Source organism: Chinchilla lanigera, unplaced genomic scaffold (genome assembly GCF_000276665.1).
Source record: "Chinchilla lanigera isolate Chin_1 unplaced genomic scaffold, ChiLan1.0 scaffold00030, whole genome shotgun sequence".
Taxonomy (NCBI): domain Eukaryota; kingdom Metazoa; phylum Chordata; class Mammalia; order Rodentia; family Chinchillidae; genus Chinchilla; species Chinchilla lanigera.
The window spans coordinates 23636856-23653448 of NW_004955431.1; the positions used below are offsets into that span (position 1 = coordinate 23636856).

Here is a 16593-nt window from a genome sequence, read left to right on the forward strand (position 1 = left end):
CTACAAAGTGAGCTCAAGGCCAGCCTGAACTGCATAGCAAGACTCTGTCTCAAAAAAAAGAACGCCCCTCAAAAAAAGAGATGGAAATAGAAGGGCAACTATTAAGAAGGGAATAAGGGATGAGGGGAACTGCCTAGTGAGTCAAAAAGACCAAAAAACAAAAAACAAAAACAAACTAAAAATAAAACAGCTCCAGTGAGTGGGTGACAGTCCCTTTCTTACTGTCCCCTCATGATGAAGATTCCTCCCTGTCCCCTTAGTCGAGGCTGCGCCTAGCTTCCCCTGTGTCCTGTTACCCAGATTTGTTGTGAATCTCTCAATCACCACACACAGCCTGGCCTTTAAACTGGTGTAGGCTTTGATCTGTCACCCATCCAACCTCCCATGCCCACTCCAAAAGAAAAAGAACACACCATCTTCAAGTTTCAAAATAAAACACGCAAGTCATTTTGTCTCTGAAAACAAGAAAATATTTACAACTGAAATGACCAAATTCATAAATCTAATAATTTTTTCTTTTTAAAAACTTATTTCAATTAATTTTACTGGTGCACTTTTTATGTACATAAAGATCACATTCATATAGGGAATTTGGATCTGTACATAACATACCTTAATTCTTTTTTTCCCATTCCACTCCCTCCAACTCTTCTCACCATTTACAAAACTTTTGTTTCCATTTTTTCCTTTCTTCCCTTCCTCCTCCCTCCTCCCTTGTTCCCCTTCCCATTTGAATGTTTTCTTCCTGCTTTCCAATATCTGTGTAAGATCTAGTAATTCTAATCACTGATGAAATCTTCAAACAAAAGACTGAAGACAGAGAAAAGCACCAAAAAGGTTGACACAAAAACAAAAACATGTGGTAGTAGTAACAGTAAATACCTGTAAATAAGAATAAGGCCCTGTCTTGTGGTCTGCCTTTTATAGGAATCATCTCCTGCAATTCTCACAAAATACCCATTTTACAGGTGAGGAAGTAGAGGCTGAGAAAGGCTGGTGAAGGTACTCAAGGCAATACCATTGGGAATCACTCAGCTCTCTGCTCAAAACCACTCTGGATCAAATTGCCCTTCAGGGTTAAAAGCCAAGATTTGGGAGTTCACATGGGCCTATGTTTTTATGTCTCTGTGACCTTGAATCTCTTTCCTGGCTCTCCAGGTTGTTGTAAGGCTTAACTCTAGCAGTAAAGTCAAACACTTCAGCAAGGGCAGCAGCTCACACGCTGAAAAAGGGGGCTTCGTTTGCTCCAGCAAGGCCCCAAATTTGGCAACTATTCCAGCTTTAAGGTCCTGGTTCTTAGGTCCTGGTTCTCATTCAAAAACAGACTAAGAATGCAGAAGAAGGCCTGAGAGCCCTGTTGTCCAGCTCTGGAGCAGATGAATGAGACTGGGCTGTTGGAGGTGCGCTGTAATATAACAGACACACTGGACTTGGGAGAATTATAACCAAACAGGGTGCAAATATCTCATTTATATTTTTAGATTGCTGGTTGAAATGTTACTATTTTTCTTTTTTAAAAAATTAATTAGGAGGGCTGGGGATATAGCTCAGGGCATAAGTGCCTGCCTGGCAAGTGCAAGGTCCTGAGTTCGATTCTGGTACCAAAAAAAAAAATATGAATTAGGTTTTTGGTGCACGTCTTTGTTGGTAAACAAAGTGCCTATAATCCCAGCACTTGGGAAGCTGAGGCAGGAGGATCGTTGCGAGTTCGAGACCAGCCTAGACTACAAAGTGAATTCAAGACCAGGGTGAGGGGCTGGGGATTTAGCTCAGCGGCAAAAGCGCCTGCCTGGTAAGCGCAAGGTTGTAGTTCGGTTCCCGGTACCGAAGAAAAACCAAAAAAGACAGTGTGAACAGCATAGTGAGACCCTGTCTCAAAAAAACCAAACCAAAAAAAAAAATTGAATTAGGTTTATTGGTACATTTTAGGTACATATAACGATCACATTCATCACAGGGACTTTATACCTGTACATGAAATATCTTGATTTTTAAATGTTACTATTTTTTATGTCAGGCTAGGTGAACATTATTAAAATTCACTTCGAGAAAAAAATTCACTTCAGATTTTAGAAAATTCCTTAAATGTGGCTGTTAGAAAATATTAAATTACCTCTGTGGCTCCCCCTCCCGCTTCCTGGGAATTGAACTCGGAGCCTTCTCACCCAGGTATTTCCCCAGCCCTTTTTTAAACTGGGAGACAGGCTTCGGTAAATCGCCCAAACTGGGTTTAAACTTGTCATCCTCCTGCCTCAGCTTCCCAGGGTGCTGGGATTACAACACTGAGCTTCACATCTTATTTCTGTTGGACAGCGCTGCCCTCCACTCGGCGGCGTGGGTGGGGTGTGGCCTGCCCTCTGTCCACAGGCGGCTTCCCAAAGGTCGGGCTGGCACTGTCACCCTGCACGGGTGGAGGCCAGGAGCTCCGGGAGGCCCTGCTTCTCTCCAAAGCGATGCTCTGCAGGGCGTACGACGGGGACTCCGCGAGGACCGCGCTCTGGTGAGAGTGACCTGGAGAGACGCCCGCCCTCCGCAGCCCTGGCCACCTGCAAGCCTGCTTTCCCCTGGGTCCTCTGGCGGAGCAGGGATGGGACAGAGAGGGGCGCTCGCGGCAAGGACGTCTCCGGGCCGGGAAAGCCACGTGGCCTGTCCAGGGTCACCCTGCCGGGCGCTCTCGGCGCCAGGTCATCCCCGGAGCACAGTCGGCCGGGGCGGGCAGCGCCTCCTCTTCCTCTTCCTGGGTGGGACAGAATTTGGTGGCCTTCGCCCAGCGAGACATGGGGAGGGGCCGGACGTGTGCCCCGCCCTCCGGGTCTCAGCGACAGTGTTCCGGTCCAATTCCAGACCGGGGCGCCTCTCCAGGGCGTCTGGGGGAGCCTGGTGTTTCCCGGCAGGGAGGGGTCACCTGTGGCACCTGCTGGGAAGACCCTGTAAGCAGCGAAGCGACGGGCACGGTCCTTCACAGCCTCCGACGCGCCTTATCCTGAGCACAGGGTGCACAAACTTTTTTTTAATTTTTATTTTTGGTTTTTTGGAGACAGGATTTCATTATGTAGCCCGGGCTGGCCTCGAACACGTGGTTATCCTCCGCCTCTGCCTCCCCAGTGCTGGGATGCCATCTGGCCTACCTGGTGGACATTACCTCTAAACACTTGTGTACCGGGTACTGGGCAATCTGGGCTAGCTACATAATTTGTGTGGCCTAGTGAAAAATGAAAATGTGGTACCTCACATTCAGAAAATTTTGAAGCAGGAGGATCAAAAGTTCAAAGCCAACCTGGGCTACATAGTGACACCGTGTCACAAAAAAACCCAAAAATAACCTGGGGCCTGGTGGCACATGCCTGTAATCCCAGCACTTAGGAGGCTGAGGCAGGAGGATCACCACAAGTTCGAGGCCAGCTTTGAGGCCAGCCTGGGCTACATAGTGGGTTCAAAGCCAGCCTGCACTACACAGCAAGACTGTATCAAGAAACCAAAAAAAAAAAAAAAACCTTTTGTACTGCCAGAGATGGGGCCCAAGGCTTCCTGAATGCTAAGTGACTCCACCCCAGCTCCTGAAAAATTACTGAGAATTTCAAAAAGGCCCAGGATATAGTTACCACCCCTCAGCTAGACCACACTGTGGCAAATCTGCTCCCTGCTCCTGAATGTAAGTGCATAAACACAGGGCTCCGTCTATTCGCCCCACTTGTGCCTCCAAAGCAGTGCCTGGCACACGGCTGGCATTAAGGACTTACTGAAATCAAGTGACCCCATGTCCATCTTGCCCCTGGACGAGTTCCCTGAGTATGACATCATCTGTGACCCACCTGTGTGACCTTGAGGTAAATGCCCAATAAATGCTGTTGCCATAATCAAAAAGGAACAGCAGAGCCCCAGAAGCAGAACCAACAGCTAATGATGTTAAACATGGAAATATTTTAAAATATGTTTATTCTTACATTGAATGCTTCAAGAAAGAAAGAAATTACATTGATTTCAAAATTCATTCATATTGAACCAAGGAATTAAATTTATGGCCTTTACAGTTATACCTAATCAATATGTAGGAATATAGGTAGACAGCCAGTTCACGAATGAAATGAGTAAAATAACTATATAATTTTTTTTTTTGGTACCGGGAATCGAACTCAGGACCTTGCGCTTGCCAGGCAGGTGCTTATGCTGCTGAACTATACCCCGGCGCAAAAATAACTATGCTAATGTATAAATCTCGGGGATGGGTATCATGCATGATCAGTAAGCCACTGTAGTTTCAGTAACATGGTTCACATTCATTTCCATCACATACACATCCACTTCAAATGCTGACAACCTAAGACTATAATCTTTGTCCCCTTAAAAGAAAGTTCAGTTTAAAAATATGAAGAAATTCAAGAAGAAAATTTCAGGACTCTTGATCAGAAGCCTTCAGTGCACATGGTACTACTTTGGTGTCAACAATGGTTCAAGGAAGGGTAAGAAAGAAGAGCGCTTTCTTTACCGACTGAGGACATGATCTAAGAGATGGGACTAGGCTTTCTGTAGAACTCCGCTAGCTGTGGAGGTGCCCCAGTAAGGAAGGTCTCTTGAGGTTAGCAACTGATCACCTTTTGAAAGCCTTAGCCAGTGCTACAAAAACAGAACATTCAGAGTACTATTTCTAAGTACAAGCATAATTGCGCTTTTGCCGTCTATAAATAATCATCTTTGAAATGCCTAAGGGCTTCTGGTTGTGGCTCTTTTCTGGCTGGAGGAGCTGTAGGTGCACATGGGTATCTACTGATGGACCTTCTCGAAGTACTCTTTGGAAGCCGTTGGACTTGGCTTGATCTGAAAATACAAAAACATTTAATTGGGCAACAACTTTGCAAAAATGGTTTCAAATCTGACCTAAAAAGTTTCTGATTTTTAATCTAAAGCTTTTTCCAAGATTGGTCTGTTTCCTTCAAAACACGTGGATGAAAGTTAATGTTTACTTATTTATTAGTACTGGGAATTGAACTCAGGACCTCGCAATTGCCATGCAGGCGCCTGTGCCACTGACCTATATCCCTGGCCCTGATGGAAGCAGATGAAAACAGCCTCCCTGGTCTCCAGCTCTCTAACTCCCACCCCCCAAGCCCCATGGCTGCTCCCATCTGCACACAATCTTGAGGCAGAGGACCTGGGACTCTGAGATCCCACTGCTTTGGGAAGAAGAACCTACTGTAGGGGAATCTGGTGTCCAGTTCGCTGGGCAGACTTCTCCGTGCGTTTCCACAAACTGGAATGCCTTCACCAAGCGGAGGGTCTCTTCCACGCTTCGGCCCACTGGGAGATCATTGACGCTCAGATGCTTGATGACTCCATTGGGGTCGATTATGAAGAGACCTCTGCGTCAGAATTTATTCACATGAGTACCTACTAGTACCAGAATTCACTGTCCAAGCTCTACTCTTTTGTCTTTCATTTTCCTTTTAATATAACATTTATTAAGTTTTGTCCTATGCTTAACATTGAGGTTTCCATTGTTGTACGAAAAGCCTCTCATCCCTTATTAATGACAGATGCCTTCATAACGGCAGCACTGGAGCGGGCCACCATGGAAAACAGAGTGTGGTCCCCTCTGTAATTCACAGTTGTGCCCTGAGTGAGTGTCACATACAGTATCGGAAAGTCATAGAACTGGAGAGTGTAATGGCATCTTTATTGGTGACTTAGCAAGCATCCTTTAGGCTGCTGCATCAAATCCTGGTAAGAAACTGTAGGCAAACGGGAAGGGACAGAAATATATTTTCTCTATATGTATGTATGTATTTGTCTTTTGAGACAGGTTCTCCCTATGGAGTTCAGGCTGGCCTTGAGCTCACTTTGTAGCCCAGGCTGGTCTAGAACTCGCAACAATCCTCTCGCCTCAGCCTCCCAAGTGCTGGGATTATAGGCGTGCACCACCTCACCTGACATCCAATATTTATTAAATAGATGGACCCTTGGGTAAATGAGGGGACGTTCCCTGGGAAACGATACGTGGGAAGAGTATGCTGGCCCCAAGTCCACATGGAGCAGACACCCATGCTCATCGCTGAGCAGCGATGCCAGGGGACGACTGCCCCACCATCTGTCTGCATCTTCTGTACTGCAGGGACCATGACCTGTGGGTCTTTTTTTGATCTTTGTGAGAAAGGGTTTCACTATGCAGTTCAGGCTGGCCTTGAACTCAGTAAGTCTCCTACCTCAGCCTCCTGCCTCAGCCTTCTGAGTGCTGGGATTACAGGCATGCGCCACCACACCCAGCTGACCCGGGGCTTTTTAACAGTCCATTTTAAAAGAATGTGAGAACTCTAAGTGTTAATCATCAGGGAACCAGGCATGGTGGCACACACCTGTAATCTCAGCATTCGGGAGGCTGAGGCAGGAGGATCATTGTGAGTCTGAGACCAGCCTGGGCTACAAAGTGAGCTCAAGGCCAGCTGAACTCCATACAGAGACCCTGTCTCAAAAAGACCAAAAAAAAAAAAAAAAGAAAAATCATGCAGGGAAAAAGCAAAGTTAAAGAACACGCAAAGTAGAAAAGGATTTTTCCCTTCCCCTGGGCCTGGCATCTGGGGTTCTAGCTCCTACTTTTTCTTTTCTTTCTGCAGTACATGACATTGAACTCAGGGTGCAATGAGCTATATCCGCAGCCCTCTCCTTGGGAAGGGATGGGACGCTTTTTTAAAGACAGAGTCTCACTAAGTTGCGCAGCCTGACCTCAAATGCTGCCTCATCCTCCCAAGCAGCTGGGCTTACATGCATGCAGCACCCCACCTGGTTGGAAGCCTGGGCTCTGAGGCAGAGCTGGGTCTGCTGTCTGCTCCTAGAAGGGAAGTCAGCTGGGCTCCAGCGGCAGAGGCAGAGCTGCGGGTGAGTAGAGCCCACAGGCTCCGGAGAGACTAACTCCTAGCCAGACCCAGACTCCCTCCCTGCTGACCCCTACACTGAAATGGCAGGAGTAACCGAATCAGTCAGACCCCAGCAGGAGGAAGGGCTGCCCGCTCCTTCTCCTGCCACTGCGAAGTCTGAGGAGGGAGGCGGGCCTTATTCAAGGAAGAGGGTCTCTCCTCAGGTCCACACAAGTCTGATGAGCTCCTGGGGCCGCCCAGCACCAAGACCCCCAGTGTCACTCAAGAGGGGGCAGAGGCCAGCTAGGAGAGAGCAGGAGAGCTGGGTTCAAGATGCCCCAGAGAGCTGTGGGCCCCTCAAGGTGGGGCCCTCTCTCCCTTCCCGAGCTCAAGTCCTGCTGCCCTATTTCTGTTCTCAGCCGACTTCAAGATGTTAGCTCTCTGGCCTCTTCCTGTCCCGAAGAGGAAGGCAGGGGGCTGAGAGCCTTTCACACTTGGAAGAGACTGCAACAGTTTATCCACAGAATGACCAAGGGTGGAAAGACATTCTGAGAGAGAGCATTAGCTGCACTGGCCGCAAGGAACTCTGCCAAGAACTCCAGCTGCTTCTCCTGTGCAGTCCTCACCACCAGCCTGGGAGGTACTCTTCACGTCATTTATGGGAAAACTGGGGCTCCGAGAGGCCAGCAACTGCCCAAAGTCACAGCCATTAAGTAGATGCCTTCAAAAGCCACCACCCCCCCAAAAAAAATTCACACCCAGGCTTGACTGATCTCAGGGCCTGTAGAAGACTGGCACCGCTCCAGGCATAGCCTCTTCCCTGGTAGAGCCTTGTCTAAGCAGTCTGATGAGGACAGGCTCTGGAGGAAGGGTCCCAGCTGGTTAGAGAGAACGGAGCAGCGTGACCATGAAGACACAGATACCCTCCTCCAGGAAGAGACCCAGATGGCGAGCACAGTACACGTGCTTAGCCCTCTCTTCCTCCCTCTCTTTTCTGTTTTGTCATACTGGAGATTGAATGCAGGGCATTCTCACCAAGCTACAGACCCAGCCCTTTTTTTATTTTTCATTTTGAGACACAGTCTTGCTAAAGTTGCCCAGGTGGGGCTCCAGCTTGGCATCCTCTTGCCTCAGCCTCCCAGAGTTACAGGCGTGCATCACCAAGCTGGGTTGACACTTCTGAAAATCTGCCAGCCCTTCAGGAGGATTTCATCAGAACTGATGCACACTAAAATTAAGAAGCTTTTTGTTTTAAAAGGTGTTTTACCAGTTGGGCATGGTGGCACACGCCTACAATCCCAGCGCTTAGGAGGCTGAGACAGGAGGATCACTGTCAGTTCGAGGCTGGCCTACATAGTGAGTTCAAGGCCAGTCTGAACTACACAGCAAGATTCTGCCTCGAAATAAAAAAAATAAATAAATTACCAAAACAAACAAATGAAATTAAAAATTTAAAAAGACCAAACAAATAGAAAAACAACACCAGCAACCAAAAATATGCTTTACCAAAACCATTATGTACTGAAGAAGTAGCGTAAGGAACAGACTCTTACCTGAGTGCAATGCCAGGACCTTCCAACAGCACACCGTAGTCCCGGGAAATTTCTTTAGTTAAATCCGACAAAAGCGCAATGTTCATGTGGCCCAAACCGCCGCTCTACAGAAATGCAAACATGACTAAGGAGCTGTGCTGGCTTCCCCATTTCTTGTTGCGGTGGTGGTGGTGCTAGGGATTGAACCCAGGACCTTGCACATGCTGGGCAAGCACTCTCTTACCGAGTTATACCCCAATCTCTTCCTCTTTTCTTTGTTCTTTTCTCAGTGTTATGGACTGGGCCCATGCATGCTAGAGAAACATTTTACCACTGATCTACATCCCAAGCCCCTTTGTAAAATTTTATTTGGAGACAGGGTTTTGCTAAATTGCCCGGGTCGGCTCTGAACTTGCCATCCTACTGCCTCAGCCTCCTGAGTAGCTGGGATAACCTGTGTGTGGCACCCCCAGCAATCTGGCAACATTCTCGACTATGTTACAATGTTTGAGACCAACCCTAAGGGTAACATAGTAACAGGAACTGAACCAAGTGATTTCTTTCTGTTAACTCATTTCCTCCCTGTAACCATTCTGGAGTAGATACTAATACCATAGCCATGCACATGAAAGTTAAGTCCCTTTCTTCAGGTCATAGCCAGAAAGGCACAGAGGCAGGATTTGAACCCAGCTGACACTACAGATCATTCTTTTGCTAATTCTTTTTTTGACACAGGGTCTCACTATGCAGTTCAGGCTGACCATGAACTCACTATGTAGCCCAGGTTGGCCTCAAACTTGTGATTCACGAATGCGAGGGAAGGTGCATGTCGGTATACCTTCCTTGGTGTATTGATCCAGGCGAGATGAGTAAAGTGGGAATCCACGGAAACTGCAACAACTTCACAGTTCACATCGTGAAACTCATTGGCTTTGTCACTGAAAGCAACAATTTCTGTAGGACACACAAAGGTGCTTAAAAAAAAAAAAAAGAAGTGGAGAGTTGGATCAGAAAATAGAAACAGGAACTTTTTTTTTTTTTTTTTTTTTTTGGTCTTTTTGAGACAGGGTCTCACTATGCAGTTCAGGCTGGCCTTAAGCTCCCTTTGGAGCCCAGGCTGGTCTTGAACTTGCATTGATCTGCCTGCCTCAGCCTCCCAAGTGCTGGGATTACAGGGGTATGCCACCACGCCTAGCCTAGAAACAGGAATTTAAAATTAGAACAATACATTTCCTAAGAACTCATCTTATAATCCTTACTTTTCTTGTTTCTGACCAGAAAGTGAAAACCTCAAAGTCAGCTTTGGGAACCACTGCTCCAATGCACAGGAGATAGAGCCATATTAAAACTCTACCTTACCTTAAAGGGTGCAAACGTAATCCAGTGCTAGGTGAGTAGGATTAGACAGGGTCAGCAGGGTGGAACAACCGTGACCCCTACTGGTGGCTTTGTAAGAGAGAAGTGATGCACTCTCTGTTCCTGGCCATGTGGTGCTCTGTGCCACCTCAGGACTCTGCCAGTAAGGTGGACGTCACTAGGTGACTCAACACGGGCCCCCAAAACAAGCCAAGATAAACCTCCTTTTGTTAAAAAAAAAAAAAGAAGAAAATTACCCTTGAAAAGGTACCCCCCAAGCTTCTGTTTGTGAGTCAGCTGCAAAGGGGTCAGAAAGAAGCCAGCCCTTAACAAGCAGAGGGACTTTCACTGCGGATCTGTGCTTGCTTTCAAAATGACGTGAAAGCACTGTAGAAATTACACTTACAAATCCAAAGGATAGAAGAAAAGCACCAAATATTTCCCCTTAAAGTCCTCAAGGCTTAGCTCTTTGAATTCTCCATTGACAACAGCTGTGCCCTTAAAAGAGGGTGCGTGCTGGGTGACGGCAGGAGCGTGGCTCAAGGAACCTGGAAAAAACCCGCACGGAGACATGGATCATCTTTCACAACGCCAAGCACCCATTAATTTTTCTTAAACTCATAAATTTATATAATTCACAATATCAAGTGTTTCCTGGCAGAAGTCAATGAAAAGATTCAATTCAACTATATATTTTAGGAACAGTAAGGTAGGAGGATTGCAAGTTCAACTCCAACTTGGGCAACTTCATGAATTAACAATACCTTGTCTCAAAATCTAGCTCAGTGCAAAGGTCCTAGGGTCAATCTCCAATATTGAAAAAAAAAGGCAAAACCCCCCCAAAAAAAGGAATAATAATTTTTCTTTCCATAATTCTAGATGTACAAATTTAATTCAAAATGCTATGGAGAAATTTCAAGAACAGAACAAAAAGAAAGCAAAACAAAAATAAAAGAAGTGCTAAAATAGTGGGGCATGATGGCACACCCCTATAATCTCAGCACTCAGGCGGCTGAGGCAGGAGGATCGCCATTAGTTTGAGGATAGACTGGGCTACACAGTGAGTTCGAGGCCAGCTTGAACTACACAGAGAGACTCTGCCTCAAAAAACAAAAACAAAGAAGAAGTGCTATGGAAACCAAAAAGAGGAAGACAAAGAGAGCAAAGATGGAGTTAGGATGGGATTAAGAAAGACAAAAGACTTGCAGATGTCTTTTAATTTTTTTTTAATTTTATTTTATTTTTTAATGTATTTCAGGCTGGCCTTGAACTCACTATGCAGCCCAGGCTGGCTTCAAAATCATGATGATCTTCCTGCCTCAGCCTCCAGAGTGCTAGGCATGCACCACCACCCCAGCTGGAGATGGATTTGAAAAGTTAGATTTTGTCAAGTCTACATGCGAGAGGGCAAAGGGAATAGAGGAATGGCAGGAAGAGTGGTGGGAGGAAGGCACACGGTTTGATTGTAACAGAGTCAAAGGGTATGAGGGAAGAGGGTGGGGCGCACACCAAGAGTGGCCCAAGGGAGGCCAAGTAGGCCCTTCAGTATCAGGCAGCTGAGCTGGGTCTTCAGGGAAGAGATTACAGGGAGTCAGGGGAGGTTTTTAGGGAGGTGACATAGAGGAGACAGCTGTCTTCAGGAAGATTAGTCTGGCAGGAGAATGAGACTCCTTCCGTGGTGATTTCCGTTATCTCAGTGAGAGGTGCTGAGGTATGGCAGAGAAAACAAGAAAAAAAGGCTAAAACTGGAGAGGAGGGCTGGGGGTGCAGCGCAGTGGGACAGGACAGGCCTGCGTGCATGAGGCCCTGAGTTCAATCTACACCAAAACAAATACACAAAACACCTGGAGAGGGCTTGCTTGCTTCTCCGTGGGATGAAGGACAAAGGGGACCCAGTGCCAAACTGTCTAGGACCATCATGCCAGATACAAGAGGTGCTCTTGCAGGTGGAAGCTTGGGACCAATGGAGGCAAGTCTGACGCCTATGGCACCCATTCATTACTGGAAATACTTATTAAATTATGCAATTTTATTTATTTATTTTTTTGGTCTTTTTGAGACAAGGTCTTGCTATGCAGTTCAGGCTGGCCTTGAGCTCCCTTTGTAGCCCAGGCTAGTCTCGAACTCACAACGATCCTCCTGCCTCAGCCTACTGAGTGCTGGCATTACAGGTGTGCGCCACCATGCCTGGCCTAAATTATGCAATTTTAAAAGAACATTTCACCAAGAAACCCCATTATATATTCTCCCAAACCATGGTGCATTAAATACTTGCTTTTGAAACATAAGGCAAATCTAAAGGAGATATTTAAGCACCACTGGTATCTGAAGCTGATTGCTCCTTTTTTTTTTTTTTTTTTAAGGCAAGTTCTCACTATGTAATTCAGGCTGACCTTGAACTTACTGTGGAGGCCAGGCTGGCCTCAAACTCCTGCTGATCCTCCTGCCTCAGCCTCCCGAGTGCTGGGATTACAAGCATGCGCTACTATGGCTGGCTATCTGAGGCCAATCTTGGCAAAGCTACCGCCCAGAGAGTGGAGCAGAAAACTCAAGAAACGGCTAATGATCACCAAGGATGCCCCTGGACTGTTCTGGGTCCCTAGAGACCAGCAGGAGCCAGGAGGCAGGATGGGTTCCCTGAAGGCAGCCCACCATTCACGCCCCTTCACACACTTGCAGGCCCCAAAGGCACGAGAGTTCATCCTCCACCCACAGCACCTGGACACAGAGGAGTAAAAGCTCTGGCAGCCAATGAAGAAATCTGACATAGTGCGTATGCCCTACTGATTCTCAACCTTGGCTGCACATTAGTATTACTCAGTGAGGTTTTGGCTTGATTTTTTCTTCATCAGTACACAATATGTTTGCAACACACAATAAATGTGTTCCTTGTGAGGAACTGGCATATACACATCTCACATCTTTATCTTTTTTAGTTCCCTTTCTTCTCCAATTCCTCTCATCTTTCCCCACCCCCAGATCTCTTTAAAAAATACTGAAGTCCTTGTCATATCCCAGAGACTGACCTTTATTTGGAGGTGAGACCGGGGTAGTGCTGTTTCCATTTATTTATTTTATCCAGTTGTCTTTTTATTCTTGAGCGGTTTTTGTTTTGTTTTGTTTTGTTTGTGGCACTGGGGACTGAGCACAGGGCCTTCACACTGGGCTACATATCCTCAGCCCTTTTTTATTTTAATTTTTGTTTTTGAGACAAGGTCTCACTAAGTTGCTCAGTTAGTCAAGCAGAGCTTGAATTCATGATCCTCCTGCCTCAGCCTCCCAGAGTACTGGGGTTATAGATGTGTACTGCCACAAGGCCTAGCTGAGTTGTAATTCTTTAGATGTCTTAGATAATAATCCCTTTGTTAAATATACACTTTCTAATTATTTTCTCCTAGGCTATACAGCTTGTCTATTCATTTTCTGCTTCATCTTTTCCAATGGGTAGATTTTAAAGTTTTGAGGAGGTCAACTGATCAGTGTTTGGAGCCAACTCCCCCTGGATCTGGAATTTCCCCACATCTTCATGCTATAGTTCTGAAAGCTCTGAGGGGAGTCTAATGAATAGCCGGGATTTAGAGCTACTGTCCTGGGCTGGGGATGTGGCTCAGTGGTAGGGTTCTTGCCTTCCTTGCACAAGGCCCTGGGTGTTAACCCCAGCATCACGAAAACAAACCACAGAGCTACCGTCCTAGCAGTGCTGATGAATTATGTTCCCTTTACCTGAGTCCAATCAAGGTCTAACACTTACTGGTGCTGAAGGTGAATTTGGCTTGAGGAGCCCCAGACCACAGTGTGTTTGTCAAGCATGTTCTTCTAGAAGCAACAGGTCCAAGGCCTGCGGAGGCAGAAATGCCCCGAGAAATTGTGCTCATGTGTCGAGCAACCTGGAAAGGAAATACTTTATATTAGGAAGGGTAACTGCAGGCTGGCCCTGCTGAAGGGGCATTGTGCCGATGGTGGCCCCGGCTGTCCTTGTCCCTGTGAACCAAATACCAGACCCAATAGTTCCAAGAGCACGGATTGAGTCTCCATGTTCTTAACATTCTCTTCCACTTCTTTCTTTTTTTTTTTTTTTTTTTTTTTTTTTTTTGGTTTTTCTCCGGTACCGGGAACCGAACTCACGACCTTGCGCTTGCCAGGCAGGCGCTTTTGCCGCTGAGCTAAATCCCCAGCCCCCATCTTCCACTTCTTTCTCTTGCAGGACTGCAAAACAGAGGAACTGTAAAACAACTGTAAAACTCATGAACCAAAAACTCCATGCTCTAATAGAAACACCGAGCGTTAAAAAGTCAGGGAGCCTTTGTCAGGCCCTGCGTGTTTAAACTCTTTCCCTGCATTATCTGCTGCGGGCATTCTATCATGTCAAGGTTTTCCTCAGAAAGACAAGGCCTTCCAACCCAACAGATAAGCAAACAAGTAGAGCAAAGTTCAGCCTCTGGAAAAGTTCGGACAGGGCGCGAGAGAAACGCATGCTCAACTTGTATGTCCAGCATGACACAGGAAGGAGAAAGGGCCTGCACTGACATTTCGATCAGAAAGGAGGGAAGCGTGGGTAACTGCGGAGAAGGGCGAGGGGGTGGGAGCAGAACGCGGCTTTGGTTACTGTAGCACTTTGTTTCCACCCAGCGCTTCAGAAGGTGCCTACAGCAACGCCATGATGCAGACAGGCACCACTTAACATCCAGAAGGAAGGAGAGCAAATCGAGGTGCGGAAAGCCCGAGTCACTTGCCCAAGGTCAGAGTCGGTGACAAAGTGGGACCAGGACGCCTCCTTCCAGCGCCAGGGCCGGGACCTGGGTGCAGATGGGGCCGGGGACCGCAACTCGGGCAGCAGGGGGCTCGGGGTGGACCTGGGGCAGGGACGTGGGGGGGAGGTCACGGCGCAGGCGCAGGAGCCTTCCTAAAGGAGGAGGCCGCTCGATCTGTTAGCCGATGACACCCTCCGCGAGGGCGAGTGGGGACCAGGGGAGCACGATCCTCTCTGGGAAGCAGATCGGAAGCCATCGCAGTGTCTCCGCGCCCGTCACCACCAGCAGCCACTCACCGAGCCCCGGAGCAACCTTGCTGCCGCAGCCGCCATCTTCAGTGCACGCGGAGCCGCCGGGGGCGGAGCCTACGACGAGGGGCGGGGTCTCGGGGTGGGCGGGGCCGGGAGGAGCCCGAGGGGACGTCCTTGTGTCCGTCTTGGAACTGCTGAACGCTTGTGTTCCTGGTTGTCGCCCTAACTTAAGAAAAGCTAAGCCAGGCGAGGATGTGGATATTTATTTCCACATTTCGTACGAAATTTTTGTTGTTAAATTCGCCTTGTGTGGATTATTGCTTCTATTTTGTCTATGAAAGGTCCGTTTCCTATTCAGGCTTCAGGAAGAGCCTTTTGGCTTCTGCCTGTTCAAAAGTTGAACTAATCCCCTCCCGCTACTGAGGATTGAACCCAGGACCTTCACACTGAGCTACATTCCCATCCCTTTATTTATTTATTTTTATTTTGAGACAGGCTCTCTCTGAACCGCTAACTTGCCCAGACCGGGCTCGAATTTGTAATCCTCCTGCCTCAGCCTCCCAGAGTGCTGGGATTACACGTCCATTAATAAGCAAAGGGGTTCAGATATAGCAAAGGCTTGTTTGTCTGAAAGCCTTTGGAATTGTGTGTGTGTGTGCTTTCGTTTCGGCCACTCTTCCCAAAATTAGAGGATTACAGACATTAAAAATTTTTTTGTCTATAAAAAGGTGCTCAGTGGTGAACACAGTACTCTGAAGCAGTACATCAATCATAAATGAAAACCCCTCAGTAGCTTCACAGTAAATGTGACAAATTGCAGTCTCTAAGTCTGTGCTTTCAAACATCCATCATTGCACTGCAAATTTAGTTTCTCAAATCTGCACATCATCTGTGTATTACTATTTACTTTAAACTAATTCAGTTTTAAAAATTTAAATAACCCAGGAGAGGTGGCAAAATACAAAATCAAAGGGACTAGAGGTGTAGCTTTGTGGTAGAACACCCCTTGGTTCAATCCCTAATAATACACACACGCATACACACATACACACACACACAAAGCAAATGAATTTATTTAAAGGAAAATGTTAAATTACTTAAATGGAAAAGCCTTACACAACTCATTACAAATAGAAGGTAATTTATTTATTTATTTTGTCTTTTTGAGACAGGATTTCACTATGCAGTTCAGGCTGGCCTTGAGCTCACTTATGTAGCCCAGGCTGGTCTTGAACTCGCAATGATCCTCTTGCCTCAGCCTCCCAAGTGCTGGGATTACAGGCGTGGGCCACCACGTCCGGCTACATAGAAGGTAATTTAAAATAAATGTATTACACTAAAATGTCATAAAATTCCAGGTAGATACAATTGTCTGCTGAAAGTCTGAAGTTTTTGTTAAAAAGGGAGCACGAGAGGGGTGGTCAGAGACCTGGTACCCCCACATAAACCCAGCCTGTTGATATAGTCAGGACAGAAGAGAATTAAAAAGACAATAACCTTCTCATGGGCTGAGGTGTTTAGCTCAGTGGTAGATCACTTACCTTGCATGCACAAGGCCCTGGGTTTGATCCCTAGTGTGCACGCAGATAAACACACACGCACACACACACACAGACACAGAACAAAAACAACAAAAAAATAAAGCCACACCTCTCTCACACAGAGATTTGGTGTTATTTATTTTCATTCTCCGTTCCCACTGCAGTTTATTCCCCAAATCTGTCTCAGGTACCACCAAGCGCTACCCCAGGAACCTGTACCCTGCTTTGGAAAGCACTGCCTTAGGCAAAAGGAAACATGTTTCCAGCCATTTTGCTTCAGCACCTGCCTTGTGCTTACTTGGTGCATCTATGTATAT

The 16593-nt window shown here is 46.8% G+C and overlaps 1 protein-coding gene across 1 annotated transcript; it reads right to left on the minus strand.

Moving 5' to 3' along the window:
• Window positions 1-3919: 3919 nt before the first annotated feature.
• Window positions 3920-14883, minus strand: Prdx3 (peroxiredoxin 3). Its single transcript, XM_005387887.2, has 7 exons — window positions 14781-14883; window positions 13485-13620; window positions 10140-10281; window positions 9216-9351; window positions 8399-8502; window positions 5192-5357; window positions 3920-4815 (listed from the first exon to the last, which is right to left on the minus strand). The coding sequence occupies exons 1-7, from the start codon at window positions 14814-14816 to the stop codon at window positions 4762-4764; spliced, it is 774 nt and encodes a 257-aa protein (XP_005387944.1). The 5' UTR covers window positions 14817-14883; the 3' UTR covers window positions 3920-4761.
• Between the last annotated feature and the right edge of the window lie 1710 nt (window positions 14884-16593).